This window comes from Macaca mulatta, chromosome 14 (genome assembly GCF_049350105.2).
Source record: "Macaca mulatta isolate MMU2019108-1 chromosome 14, T2T-MMU8v2.0, whole genome shotgun sequence".
In the NCBI taxonomy this organism is placed as follows: Eukaryota; Metazoa; Chordata; class Mammalia; order Primates; family Cercopithecidae; genus Macaca; species Macaca mulatta.
The window spans coordinates 100,948,803-100,964,303 of NC_133419.1; the positions used below are offsets into that span (position 1 = coordinate 100,948,803).

Here is a 15,501-nt window from a genome sequence, read left to right on the forward strand (position 1 = left end):
CATTTTTAACCTATAAATACTAACAAAACTTTAAGAAGATTGATCAAATGCAATACTGGCAAAGATATAGGGAAACAGTATCACGTATTAACAATAGGTAGGGAAAGTGCTCATATATAATTGAAAAACAATTTGGCAGTACTTGTTAAAATTGAAAATGTGCACGTCCTTTGATCCATCAGTCCCACTTTTGTGAAAGACTGCTAGAGAAAATAGAATAGTACGTGAAATATGTGCAAGTTTGTTTATAGCAACATTGCTTTTTAATGATTAAAAAAAGAAAAAGCAGGCCGGGCGTGGTGGCTCATGCCTGTAATCCCAGCACTTTGGGAGGCCGAGGTGGCAGATCACTTGAAGTCAGGAGTTCGAAACCAGTCTTGCCAACATGGTGAAACACCGTCTCTACTAAAAAAACAAAAATTAGCAGGGCATGGTGGCAGTGCACCTGTAATCCCAGCTACTTGGGAAACTGAGGCAGGAGAATTGCTTCTGAGAGGCAGAGGTTGCAGTGAGCTGAGATCGTGCCACTGCACTCCAGCCTTGGCGACAGAGCAAGACTCTGTTTCAAAAAATATTTTAAAAAATAAGAAAAAAAGAAAAACCTTGACTGCATTCAATGTTTACCTACAAGGGGGCAGTTGATTGAAACTGGTACATCCACACAACGAAATAATATGCAACTATTAAGCAGAATAAGTCAGGCTAATATGTATTGAATATGATCTTTAAATAATAAAACAGCAAATATACAAAATTTATATTTTAAAAATAAGAAAACAGAAATAACTCATTATATGTGTGAACATATGCTTCATGGAGATGAAGTGGGAGATTCTGTGTAAATTGTGTTTGCTATTTGGCCAGAAAAATAAGATTTGCAGGGTTGGAGGCAGGACAAGTTTTTAATTTACTTAATTCATAACCCTTTTGTTTGACTCATTGCAATAAGCACATATTGGTAATTTTGTCAAGTTACTCTTGTCGTTTATAAAAACAGAACAATTTTTGTTTGTTTGTTTTTTGTTTTATTTTTTTCAGATGGAGTTTCACTTTTGTTGCCCAGGCTGGAGTGCAGTGGTGCAATCTCGCCTCACTGCAACCTTTGCTTTCTGGTTTCAAGGGATTCTCCTGCCTCAGCCTCTCGAGTAGCTGGGATTATAGGCACCCACCATCATTCCCGGCTAATTTTTGTATTTTTAGTAGAGATAGGGTTTCACCATGTTGCCCAGGCTGGTCCCAAACTCCTGACTTAGGGCGATCTGCCCGCCTTGGCCTCCCAAAGTGCTGGGATTACAGGTGTGAGCCACCGCATCTGGCTACCAGTGTGTTTAAAAATAAATCATAATTGGTTACAATTTGTATTGTCTTTGAATTTCTTTCCTGAAATATGAAAGAAAAGGAAACATTTTTTATAATCTACTTACCAGACAACTCACATGGAAAGTGAAATATATCAACCAGCACATGGTCCTTAATTGTGATTACATTTTATTGCACTCAGCCTATTAAGTGCTTAAATTACCAGATAACAGAATCTATGTTCCTAATAGTGGAAAGCGTATTAACAGTATTTTTGTTCCCTCTCGTAGCCCCGTTCCAACAATCACATGGATGAAGGTTAATGGCTATATTCCTAGTAAGTCACGTCTGCGGAAATCTCAGGCAGTGCTGGAAATACCAAATGTACAGCTGGATGATGCAGGCATTTATGAGTGCAGAGCTGAAAACTCACGTGGAAAAAATTCCTTTCGTGGACAATTACAAGTATACAGTAAGTGTTTTCAGCAAAGCATGATTGCTGTAGTCCCAAAAGTCAAACTGAAAGTGGAAATTAACTTTAAGTAAATATTGTTTATTAGGTGCATAAAAACCAAGTAATAATTTATAATCATACTTCTTTTGTATGGTAAGGCATCACGTCAAATTACCCTACACATAGAAATGATTTACATTATAAATGAATGGGGAATTATCGGTGTCTTTGTACAGAATACAGAACTTACGTCCTTAAAAATGAGCTATTTCCCTGGCACCAGCACTATTCTCTGATACGTTAAAAATCTTACTAAACTTATTAACTTATTCTAGAACTTGGTCAGAATCAGAGGCTCCAATCTAGTGTCCATCAACCAAATCCTGCCCAGGTGCCATTTTTTGTAAATGATGTTGGAACAAAGTCACACCCACTTGTCTACACGTCACCTAGGTCAGATTTTGCCTGGCAATGCAGAATTAAATAGAGACAGAGACCAACCGACTTGCAGCGACTGAAATATTTGCTATCGAGCGTTTTTCAGAGTAAGTTTGCTGACCTGTGGCCTAAATTAATACATCTGTATAATAAATAGCCCCTACAGCCTGTAAGGGTTTATACTGTCCAAAAATGCCAATCACCCAGGTTGTGTCTAAGAATTAGGAATATCTGGTTCAAAAGTTTTTACAATCTCATCTTTACTTCTAAAGTTCTAAGTTGTTTGCACTTTTCATATTTGATTTACAATATATACAATGGGTAAGTTAGGGTATTCTCATTTTCCAGATGAGGACACTAAAAAGAGAAGCAATAGGCTAGAGCATTGATATAAGCAAATACACATGCCTTGAATATATAGTTATCCAAATTTCATGTTGGCTGCTTCCTCCGGGAAACCATGACTGTCCCTGTATCTCAAGATCAGTTCTAAAAGCTTAATGCCCTTTACAGGAACTCCTAAAGAGTACTTTAAAATATTAATATCTGGCCGGGCGCGGTGGCTCACGCCTGTAATCCCAGCACTTTGGGAGGCCGAGGCGGGCGGATCACAAGGTCAGGAGATCGAGACCACGGTGAAACCCCGTCTCTACTAAAAATACAAAAAATTAGCCGGGCGCGGTGGCAGGCGCCTGTAGTCCCAGCTACTCAGGAGGCTGAGGCAGGAGAATGGCGTAAACCCAGGAGGCGGAGCTTGCAGTGAGACGAGATCGCGCCACTGCACTCCAGCCTGGGCGACAGAGGGAGACTCCGTCTCAAAAAAAAATAAAATAAAATAAAATAAAATAAAATAAAATATTAATATCTGAATTCAGCCAGTCTTTCTTCATCTTTAACAACTCCTTTAGGAATTTAGCACTCTAACCAAATTGATTATGCATTGAACATTTTATCCATTCATTCATTGATATGGTTAATGTTTGTTAAGTGCCTCTTGCTGCTCTACATGCTAGCGATAGAGCCTTGAAGTAACTCGTGATCCATTGGACTAGATGAAAAGCAAACCCCACATTAGAGTGGAGCATTCTATGTGCAGTGACAAAGGCATGTGAAGAGGACTGTGGGAATGCAGAGTCTACTGCATTCTACTCAGAGGAGTCGGGGAAAGCTTTAGAGAGGATCGGTATCTTAAGGGCTAAACAGGGGAGAGCATCTGGAAGAAAAGGACATAGACATTTAAATGTTTCTAAGATTGAAATATTAGCAGTGGTTTGATTGTTTTTAGGCCATGAATATTGTATTTGGATGAAATTCACAAAGTTTGTAACTGTTCATAATTCCTAAAACAAATCATTAAGACAACTCTCCCTAGCCATAGAAAAAAAAGTTTTTTCTACACCAGTGGAGCAAAGATTAACATTAAAATACACAGTCATTTTATTCTCACGGCAACAGTTTGAAGTATTACCATCCCTCTGTACAGATAAAAATCTGATACTGAAAGACAAGTGTTCAACCAGAACTTTACTACTGAAAATCACAAATCATGTAAAGCATGCTGAAGGCTATCAGAGGAAAGTACCAATTTTCTGTGTTCTAAAAACTGGCCCACACCTAAATAGAATTAGATTGTATGTTCTAGGGACTGAGGCTCCTACATAGCATAACTCTACTTACTCCTCCCTTAACCCCAGCTACTTAATTCATAGGTAATGCTGACTGTTTCCAGAAATTTAAAAAAAAAAAATTGCTTTCACTCCATATTACTGGTGTACGTTCTAGTGAGAAAGTGCTACTTAAACAATCTGGGGTGTCCTTGTCATGCACTGTAGGCCAGCTGGGTAAAGACAAACCTATTCAAAGCATGCATCACTTTGAATAGAAAAAAAAAAAATCTAGATTGTTCCTTAGAAAGAGAAACTGGGCCGGCTAGCTACTTGGCATATATTTGTGACAGGTGGGAAATATATCTTGAAAGCATGTGAACTCTTTCTTTAGCCCACGTTTAGGGTGGCTTTCTACCAGGCTCCATCAGGAGGCCATACACCTTGCTTTGCTCTAGAAAATCCCACTTTACATCTGTTGCCCTAGGACAATTATGAAGAGTGTCCTATTTCACTTCTAAAAGTATCTTGGTAACTAGGTGCAGTGGCTCAGACCTGAAATTGTAGCACTTTGGGAGGCTGTGGCAGCTGAACCTGTCTCTAAAACAAAAAACACAAAAAAATCATCTGAGCATGGTGGTACACTCCTGTAGTCCCAAATGCTCAGGAGGCTGAAGTGGGAGAATCACCTGAACCCAGAAAGTCAACGCTGCAGTGAGCCATTATGGTACCTCTGTATTCCAGCCTGGGTTAGACCATGTCTCAAAAAGTATTACAAATAAAAAATAAAAGTATCTCGGTTATCATGTATTCATTCAACTTTTGTACTTTTAAAACTGTCATGTTTGACATGAGGGCTTTCTTCCCCATCAAACTCTGTAAAATGTAGATAGGATCTTGGCCATCATTTCCACCTGACTGGCAGTAGATATGGATAGCATGATGAATGGATGTTTCACCGTCTCCATGGTTTATATTTAGAATATTCTCTCAATATAGTTAATTACTGTAGGAAGCTCTGTAATTGGGGCTCTATCAGAAGTACAGGCTACCGTTTTTATCCAAACGGTCAATATTCATGGAGTACTGAAAACATATGGTCTTTCCTGTAGCACATTGTTTTTGAAAGTACAATTGCAGGGATACTAATGCTTAGCTATTAGTTTCAAAAAAATGAACCAGGGATCTAAGGCAGCATTTCTAGTCCCTTTTCTTGGTCAAAGCATTATAAAAGTGCTATATAGACGGCACACATAAATTTAAGCCACATATTTTACTGTTTTTAATTCAGTATCTACATTGTAAACATAAAACAACAAAGACAACATAAAGAAGCCCATGGTAGTTAAATAAATTAAAATTAAGGTACACTTACATGTCTAATATAACAAAAATAGGTCTTAAAAATAATACTCATAAAAAAGAAATAAAACTTGGTGAAATTAAAATACTAAATTTTGGAAATAATTTGAACCTTAGCATAAACTGCACAAATATTCTACTTGGTATGTCTTTCTTGATAATAGGATTTTCATGGGTTAAGCCATTTCTTTGGTTATTTCTGTCCTCTCTAGTTTCTGACGATTGATCAAAAAGATGTGGTTTTAACTCATCATAGAAAATTTTGTTCTTATAGTTCTAATACAAGTTGAACTCTTACTTGGTAAAGCTCTCAATTAAAAATAAAAGAAAAATGACAAAATGACAAAAGAAATGAACAAAATAAGGAGGGAAGGGGTAATTGAAGGGGAAAAGATGGAGGCAGGAAGGACAAACATCATTTAAGCAGTTTTATATTATAAGGAGTTCTCAAAATGGGAAATACTTTATGTAAACAGAAATCTCATTATATAAAGATGTGTGATCTGTGAGTTTAAATGTGTATCATGTGCTTCACCAACTAGTAATTTGTCACTCTATAAAGACAGTCACTATGATCTCCACACAGTTTATATATACTATTTAAACTGGAATTGTATCAGTATTAAAATATTCCTTTAACCAGAATGCTTAAAAGAAAAGTAAGTTGTACTGTACTAAATATCCAGTAAAGGAATAGTTTCATTTTCAGTGTAGAGTGGCATTATAGATTTCCTTATCTTCATAAAATCTCAGAACAGTATCCTCACAAATGTTAATGGCTTCTATCACATGCAATTTGATTGTAAGCTCTTTCAAAACAGTCTCTTTTTTTTTTCATCTAGCCCTATGAATTCTGTTCAGCACACAGTAGATAATTTTTATTATGATTCTATACTGTTATAAAGATTAGTGCTTTAGGTATGCACATCATTTTACAGTGTCCACTATGAAAAATAGATGAGAGTCAGCAAAGACTACAGAACTAATGAAGAGAACTAAAGATTACCAAGAGCTTATCTTCTAGACACTACTATGAGGTGCTTTACATATATTACCTCACAATAACCCTTAGGTATTAGGATTCCCATTTGACAGATGAGAAACTAGGCCTCAAAATATTAAGGATTTATTACCCCAGGATCCATTAATAACAAATAGTAGAACCAAAATCCAACTGAAACTGGCAGTGACACGAGAATTCAGCTCCTGCCTCTACCCCCAAGGATAGCTTGCTACTTCTCAGTGAGACATTGAGAACCTGAACTAAGGCATGAGATGAGAGTGGCATCGAGAGCAGATAATTTCTACTTACTATATACTTACTTAACATTTTATTACTGTTAGAGAAAACTGTACGATATACTAAAATCCTTGCCATTCATTTTTATTCTTTTTTCTTTTCTTCAAAACACTGTTTATGTATGTTAGGTCTGATCTTTAAAGATGTTTTAGCTATTAAAATATATCAAAGATTTGCTCTAGGAAACAATATAAACTTGTAGATTCCTGGTTAATAATTTCATACCTAAAGACAGTTTTCAATCCCATTGTATGGAGAGAAAATTCTTGCCTTGAATTCTACTGTTATTATGAAAGTGATGCCATATGTATATTCACAGTTGCTAGAAAATGCAGTTGAACATTACACATGGGCAATGGACTGGGAGGAAAGTAACCAATATATATTATCTTCTGTCATCAAAGTAGCTCATTTAAATAGGAATTACTATCTACAGATTACAACTGAGACTCGTTACAGTTAAATAACTCATTCTCAGTCACATAATAGAGCAAGGGCAGGGTAGCACTAGAATTTGAACCCATTTTCACCCCCAACCATATAATCTCTCCAATATAACACATTACGTCTCATTGGCCCACAGCTGAGAGTCGTAATATTGAAAGTGATCTATGCGGATAAGATATGTTGACTCCTCAATACATAACAGTACAGAAGCAACAAAGGAGGCCAATAACACTTAGCATTCATCAGTAGAGAGTTACAGAATTCCTAATGACAAGAGATAATAAGCAAGAGTTTTCTTTATGCACATCTGCTTAGCGTTTTATAAAATGTAACCCAGAGACTGATCTGAAGCTCAAATGTATTACATAAGTACGGTGCATCTGGTGAGACTTTAACAGCTCCTGGGTTTAAAGTGCCCTATGCCTCTTCAGTTTTCCATATCCTAAAATAGGTGGCTTGACAAAAGCTAGATTTTAAAGTTATTAGGTTTGTTTTAAATGTGACCCAACCTGTGATTTTTCTTTCCCAGATAGATGAAAGACTCTCCATAATGCAGACCATGTCTTGGTGTCTGCTCACCCCATGTTATTATTCAGAAGCCAAAGCCAGTGCCCTTTAGTAACTTTCAGTCTCAACAAACAACAACAAAAAAGTTTAAATGTAACCTTTTATATTTCTGATTTTATGTTACCAGTAATTTTGTTGTTTTTGTAAGAATCTTGCAAGTACTATACTGTCTTTTTCAGATTACAGCCTAAGACAAATTATTTCAGGCCTTAATCCAGTCTTTAATGTTTTCTTTTTACAATTTTACCACTGCCCTTTCACATAATGTTTTTGCCTTGGTCCGTATAGTATAGACCTAGTGGTTTATAAAATACCTTACAATGTAAAAACGAAATCTATTGTAGAAGTCAAATTGATCCAGTATTGAACATAATCTACATTTTCCAGGTATTATATGAAGGACAACAATTCATAAATTCCCATAGCCTTCATGTTAATTAATGTTTATTCAGTGATGACTTAAATTTATTTTTCTAATATAGATCTTAACTTCACTGTAACACAATCTACAATCTAAATTCTGCTTGTATGTGTGTCTGTGTACATGTTTGTGTGTGTATGTTTATGTGTTTGTGTGCTTGTGTGTGTATTTGGAGTTGCTTGAAAGCTTTTATATCAAGTCAATTAACAAGCAGACTACATATACTAACTGCATATGGCATCTTAAGCAGCCAGGTGACATCACCAAGTTATACCATTTCAGGATTTTTTTTTTTTTTTTGCTATTATGCATCATAGATAGAGATAAAGTTACAGATGTATAGATCTCATACATAACATAGCTTGGTACAAAAGATTCACACACGAAGTACAGTGTTCAAAGCAATAAAATATGAAACGACATCTCTTATCTGCCAATAATTGACATATTGATAGCATTTTTACAGTTCTCAGGGCAGTGTAACAGGCCACTTTTACTTGTAGAATTCTTGGTAGAACTAATTTGAATAACATTTTAATGGCCTTTCACCCACTAGAATTTGAGCTGATAGCAAACAGATATGATGGCACATTTATATTCATATCTTCAGAGTAAGCATTTTACCTATAATGGTATCCAAAACAAAATCTAAAGAAAGGAAAGAAAAAATTAATTCATATTTATATTAATGTCATTAATCATATGTTTGATTCCTATGAAAAAATTGTTTTGGAATCAGGACTCTAAATTAGGCCACTTTACAGAGTATTCCAAAATATGTTTGAAGAAACATTTTTTCTTCCAATTTCTAATGGATTGTTTTCTCAGATGTCAAATCTGTTTTTATTTGAATATTTTAACAGTTCTTTCTTTCCTAGCTCTTCATTTCTATAACTTTTTTTTTTTTTTTTTTTTTTTTTTTGAGATGGAGTCTTGCTCTGTCGCCCAGACTGGAGTGCAGTGGCCGGATCCATTTCTATAACTTTTAAAAGTCTCTTTTGAATTTATTTTAAAGGCTCACAGTCATGGTACATTTAGAGATAGATCAATAAGTCAAACAAGTACAATCAGTTATTATATGTAGGACACTGTTTCGTCTAAAACTATGTTTAGAATGATCTCTGCTCTTAATGATCTCACTGTCTCGCTGAGTGTCAAACTCAAACCAACTAAAATATTTAATAACAATTTAAGTCAGCAACAGAAGAGAGGTAACAAGCTACTACAGGAATATTTTCCAAACGAATAAGAACTACAGGTGTCCAGAGGAGGTGCACATGACTCTTCTTTGAGGCTGTGATTAATACATCTTACTTAATTTAGAATAAATACTGAATCATGAGTAGAATTAAAAGAGACGGAGAATAGAAGTATAACATTCTATGTAGAGTGAACAGTTTAAATAAAATACAATGTGTGCTTGGGAGATAACACACCAATTTATTTGGCTTACAGGAGTCATGCATAGTATAAAGTATTGTGACAGATTAGCAAAGTTTACAGAAAACCCAGATGTAAAAGTAGAGTTTAATATTGCTTGTGTATCTCACCACTCCTGTCAGCATTTTAGCATATATGACACATAAAAAGAGATGATTTCAGAAGACAGGTACAAAAATCATGATCAATATCTGAAACTCACCGTGGTAAGATTTTTGAGTGATAGCTTGCAGGCTTAGAAGCTGAATCACAGAATGTATTCCAAGGTCTACAAATCCTGACTATGCTATGCCAAAGTGGGGCTTCTAAAGTCCAGACTATATTGGCTAGAAGACCAATAAGCTAAGAAAAGCAAAATTCCCACTTAGAAACAAATAACTAACTTTGTGACCTTGGGTAAATGTCTTTAATCTCTTTGAGTCAAAGGTTATCTGATTCATAAAATAGGACATGTTTGTTTTAAGGATGAATGTTACAGGGATTGAGAATTTAGCTCAGTGTCTAGGCCATGGTAATGGCTAGGACTAGCATTTAATAAATGTGAGTTCTTTCTTGCTGTTTCTCCCCCCTTCTAAACTGGCTTTGGTATGGGACATCTGCTACTCCTTTATACCCACTATTCTGACATGCATGTGTAGTTTTCTTTATTTTTTATTTTTCTTTTTTGAGACAGGTTCTCACACTGTCACCCAAACTGGAATGCAGTAGCATGACCATGGTTCAGTGCAGCTTCAACCTCCCATGATCAAACAGTCCTCCTGCCTCAAACTTCCAAGGAGCTGGACCCATAGGCGTGCACCACCACACCTGGATAATGTTTTTTACTGTTAGTAGAGACAACGCCTCCCCATGTTGCCTAGGCTGGTCTCGAATTCCCAGGCTAATGTAATCCCTCTGCCTTGGCCTCTCAAATTCCTGATATTACAGGCATGAGCCACTGTCCCAGGTCCAATGTGCAGTTGTTTAACACATCTTTTTTCATATGCTCTCCTTTTCCTTGGCAATGACGTTAGACCACCTCTACCACAGCAAAAACTCTTTAAGTGTAGAACCTCTCTGTTTCTATATTCTTAATAGCCTCTAAGATCGAACAAGGACTATGTAGCATATCTGAATGAACATATAAATGAATGAATGATAAAAGCCCTCAGTAGTACATATAAAATTTTATAGTTTTTGCCAAAAATTTTGTTAGAAATAATAAATTCAGTGTAATATTTTTATATGTATTTCTTTGTTTTAAACAGAATATTTGTAGACAGCTTTATTCAACTATTTTCCTTAAAAATTGGCCAATAGTGGAAACGAACTTTAACTTGTATTTTAAGATTTCATATAATTACAACAGTATCTCATTCTTAATAAAATAAAGTTTCCTCTAACGTTTTTGCAAACATAAAAAAATTATATTTCAAGAATGTAAATTAAGAAAAATTTTACAGTAAAATCTGGATTCACAAATCATTTTTCCAAAGTCATTCAGGTGTTATATATATGGAGAGAGAGACAGAAACAAGTTGAGTAGTTACACAGTTACACTGTATATTTCTACCTGTGCTAATGCTGTAGAAAGAGCAATGACTCTAATACCTGACTTCCTATTAAACTGGTTCGGGTGCCTTGGGGATAACTAAACCACTTGAAGTCCAAAAAAAAAAAAAAAAAAAAAAAGAAGAAGAAGAAGACTTTGCATAGTTACAATAGCATTTTATATTATCAAAATATCTTCACTACTATTTTTGGGGGGTACAGGAAATAGAATTTTGTGTGTAGTGTAATGCCATTCTTCTTCAAAATACCTATGGTTGAATAATTTGCTTTAAAAAAAATACATTGAATTTTTCCATGTAAATTTTTAACGTGGTAAGGTGTTTGAGAAATGAAATCATCCTTGTTTACTGCTTACATACTTACAGCCTACCCACACTGGGTAGAAAAACTGAATGATACTCAGTTAGACAGTGGGAGCCCTCTCCGATGGGAATGTAAGGCTACTGGAAAACCCAGACCCACATATCGTTGGCTGAAGAATGGAGTACCCCTCTCATCTCAGGTACTGTTGGGAGTTTTTAACCTGTTCTATTGTAATTTTAGCAAGATTTCACATTGGACAAACTAGGCTTCTTTAGTCTTATTGAAAGTCTTTTCCTATTTCTGATTCATAATATAGGACGTGTTTGTGTTAAGGATGAATGTTATCGGGATTAACTGAGAATTTAGCTCAATGTCTGGGATATAGCAGTCATCTATTTTAATATATTTTGAGTGAGAAACATAACAAATATATAAGCATTTTTTATTTTAATTTCCTCATTACATTTTTTGGTAATGTAGTGTTTCTTTAAAATGTTTTCAATCCTATAAATTTTTATGAAACTATCAATGATTATCATAGACTTATTTCCATTTGTAGCTGACTTTTAGATATCACCTAAAATTACTTGGCATCTTTGTTGATAGACAAAACACTGCCAACTAAGATTTTATTTTTAATGATTTGTTTGGCATTAAGTAGATAAGACGTCTGGTTGTTTAACATTTTAAAGTTAAAATTTGTTTTTGAAATATGCTCTTGACTTAAGGTTACCTTAATTTGCACATGCTCAATTTTTTGTCTTTTATACTAACTTTCTTCTGATACTGAAGTATATTGTCTGACCAATAATTTTATCTAGAATCTAGTCACAAGGCAGTTTTCAATTTGTGTTAGTTTTTTGGGAAGTGAGTGAAAATGACAAACTCCTCATTGGATCAATATAGTAAAGGGATTGTTCTTATGACCTGGGCTATTTTTAACCTTGATCTCATGTGTCTACAACCTCAATCCTTTCTACTATATGAATCCTTCTTTCCCTTTGTAAACAGAATGCAAATAAAAGCATCACCTGCTGATTATATTTCACAAGCTCAACTAGTGTACCAAAAAAAGACACCTCACTTTAAAAACAAAACTGAAGGTAAAACTTGCCAGAATAACTCCATAAAAGTATCATTATAATTTATTTTCAACCAATCAATAACCATAATTTACCAGATGCATGTTATAATAAAATAATGAACAGTACATTCACATTGCTGCATGGCCAAATAATGTTTAACTGCATTAATTGCAAACTTGTTTTTTCTTAGTCTAGCAGAGGATACCCATAAAATCCATGTTATTTGTTTACTTTCTAGATCTAATTTTTTTTAATTCCATTACAGAGTAGGGTTGAGATGGTTAATGGAGTATTGATGATCCACAATGTGAATCAATCAGATGCTGGAATGTATCAGTGTTTGGCTGAAAATAAGTATGGAGCCATTTATGCTAGTGCTGAGCTGAAGATTCTAGGTATGCAATTTCAAAGTAAATAAATAGAAAAAAAAAACCTTGCTTCTGTTCATGCTCTAATTTTTATTATACTGAAGTTTTATGATGTGGTTGTAAAAATCTATTTTATGGCTTGAAAATAAATACTATGTCTTGCTGATTTTTTTTTAACTTTAGTAGACAGGTTTATGTTGTGTATGGTTTGTCGCATAACTTTTTGTTCGTATAGATTTTTTAACTTTAGTTTTAATCTTAAAAGGTTTACACAATACACCTTTGCTATGGCACTTAAAAAAAATCACATGAAGAGATATGTGTTAACTTCTAAGGAAGAATGCCTTGAGGGTAGGAGATCAGAATATAGAATTCCAGCAGCCTGTCGATGCTCCCATAGCAATGCTTAATAATTTCCCAGGCATTTCCTATCAGTAGCTGTGTGGCTCCTGAAAGACAAGACTCCAGGCTAAATCACTCTCCCCTCATGGGGCATCAACTCCTGCCATCCTTACGTAACAGGGAAAGACTTCCTGATGCCAGGCACTACAATCTCATAGGGTTACACCCTTGATAAAAATGTAACCCAGGCGCTCCATTTCTTCACTATTTAAATACTACAGGAAAGAATCAATCCAGGGAAATAGACTACCCAGAATAAACATGTATGAGCCATTGGAATGGATTTTACTTTTCCCACTTTGATTGTTTCCTAAACTGGTTCTGGGATGTTTGTAATGTTGAGAAAGATACTAACTCATAGTCTTTCCAAAGCGGACAGAAGCCCAACTGTGCTTTCTATTCCCCATTTAAATCATCAAAACATAACTTAAGAGAAACACCAAAGATCTCAGGAATCTTGGAGCCTTCCATTTTTGTATCAGCTAAATGTAATACATCCTAAAGCAATTTGTTGAATTATGAATGTTTCCAGTTGACATTTCTCCACATTACAACAAATCCATCCAAAATAGATAGAGGATTCTTCCTTTCAGTCTCCTTCATTCTAATCAATTAAATGTTAATGTACTTTCTTGTCAACTCACACTATAATAGCACTGAATTAAAAGGCTGATTTACCCTTCACCTAGTTAGTAGCTCTGAAACATTTATTCAACCCTTATCATTCACAAGAAATATTTTCAAAATTACTTTCTGTGAATTCTATTCCCAGTAGGCCAAAAAAAAAAAAAAGGTACCTGCAACAACTATCTCCCCATAAATTTCTTTGGCTTTTCAATATTTTTTCTTTGAGACAAAGTCTCACTGTCGTTCAGGCTGGAGTGCAGTGATGCCATCTCAGCTCACTGCAACCTCTGCCCCCAGGGTTTAAGTGATTCTTTTGCCTCAGCATCCCAAATAGCTGGGACTACAGGCGCCCACAGCCACACCTGGCTGATTTTTGTATTTTTAGTACAGATGGGATTTCACCATGTTGGCCAGGCTGGTCTCGAACCCCTAATCTCAAGGGATCTACCCACCTCGACCTCCCAAAGTGCTAGGATTATAGACGTGAGCCACCATGCCAGGCCAATTTCTTTAGTTTTAAAAAATCTCTTAACCTATCTCAATTGTGTACATATCTTTTTAAATGTTGTGACATGCATTATGTTGCTATATATTTTATATATATAATATGAAATACATATAATATCAGATTGGTAAAAATAAATGTCACAGATACTCTAGACTTGTAGACATCTTTCAGGTTCTCTTTTAGATTCAAAAGTGTTTTAATAAAAATTATAGTATACACAATATTATTATTAATAAATGATCAAACCTAACAGGAAAATTATAACTCTAATTGAAATTCAAATAGTTCAGTTTTAAAAAATTAATTTAATGTTTTATAATATTAAAGTAATATACAGAATAAATTAAGATTCATAGATGGGAAATGGAAGACACAGGACTGTCTTTTTGACAGGTAACCTCCATCTTACCAAAGGAAGCCTAAATGGATTCTCTTGGTTAGCTTATCGCTCTTTTGCCAAAGTCATTCATTAGTCTTTCATAATTGAATTTGGTAATCACAATTAAAACATGTCATTTTTTGAAATAGCCTTTATCTGTAGATCCTACGTTGTGTGACATCATCACCTGCTAATGTAGTAAGATACATATTAACTAATAATACGTAAAATTTTGAGCTAGTGCCTTTTTCATGTGTAGATATACTATGATTTTATGGGAAATGCCTCCCAGAAGAAGTTACAAAATCTTCATAAATCATCCATTAGAGATTATCGTCATTGCTTCTGGTAGGACTAACATTTGCTTTTTTAACAGCTTCAGCTCCCACTTTTGCACTGAATCAACTGAAGAAAACAATAATTGTTACCAAAGATCAAGAAGTTGTCATAGAGTGCAAACCCCAAGGCTCTCCAAAACCAACCATCTCTTGGAAGAAAGGAGACAGAGCAGTTAGAGAAAACAAAAGGTTAGAATCTATTTTATAATTCAAGTTCAACATTAGACTTTTTTGAGGTTACAGGTGACACACACAAACTATGCAAGAAGGAGTCTTGCAGTACCATGAGATGTATTTTATGAGCTGATTGAAACATGGCTTTGCCTATATAGTGATTTTAAAAGAACCCAAAGTTTGACTTCAAAACGGTCAGTCGTCTTTGCCTCCATGAGGTTTTAGCACAAGTTGGAAATTTCACTAGGTTTAGAAGAAAGTACACTTTAATTAAACTAATTATTTTTGTTTGTTTGTTTTTCATCTTCTGCATTTGGGAGGGCTACAAATAATCTGTGATAATTTTTAAGTGTTGTGTTTTAATTTGATTTTAATAATACAAATGATAAAAACATATGTGAACCTTCTGGATAATCATGACAGAATACTTTCTT

The 15,501-nt window shown here is 34.9% G+C and overlaps 1 protein-coding gene across 1 annotated transcript in view; it reads left to right on the plus strand.

Annotated features, from left to right (window-relative positions):
* The window catches only part of CNTN5 (contactin 5), a 1,035,741-nt gene that overhangs the window by 712,525 nt on the left and 307,715 nt on the right, over positions 1 to 15,501 (plus strand). Inside the window, exons 9-12 of the mRNA XM_077964911.1 lie at positions 1,590 to 1,771; positions 11,249 to 11,385; positions 12,537 to 12,666; positions 14,932 to 15,082. Of these exons, the coding sequence (XP_077821037.1) occupies positions 1,590 to 1,771; positions 11,249 to 11,385; positions 12,537 to 12,666; positions 14,932 to 15,082 (600 nt within the window). The remainder of the gene's footprint in view (positions 1 to 1,589; positions 1,772 to 11,248; positions 11,386 to 12,536; positions 12,667 to 14,931; positions 15,083 to 15,501) is intronic.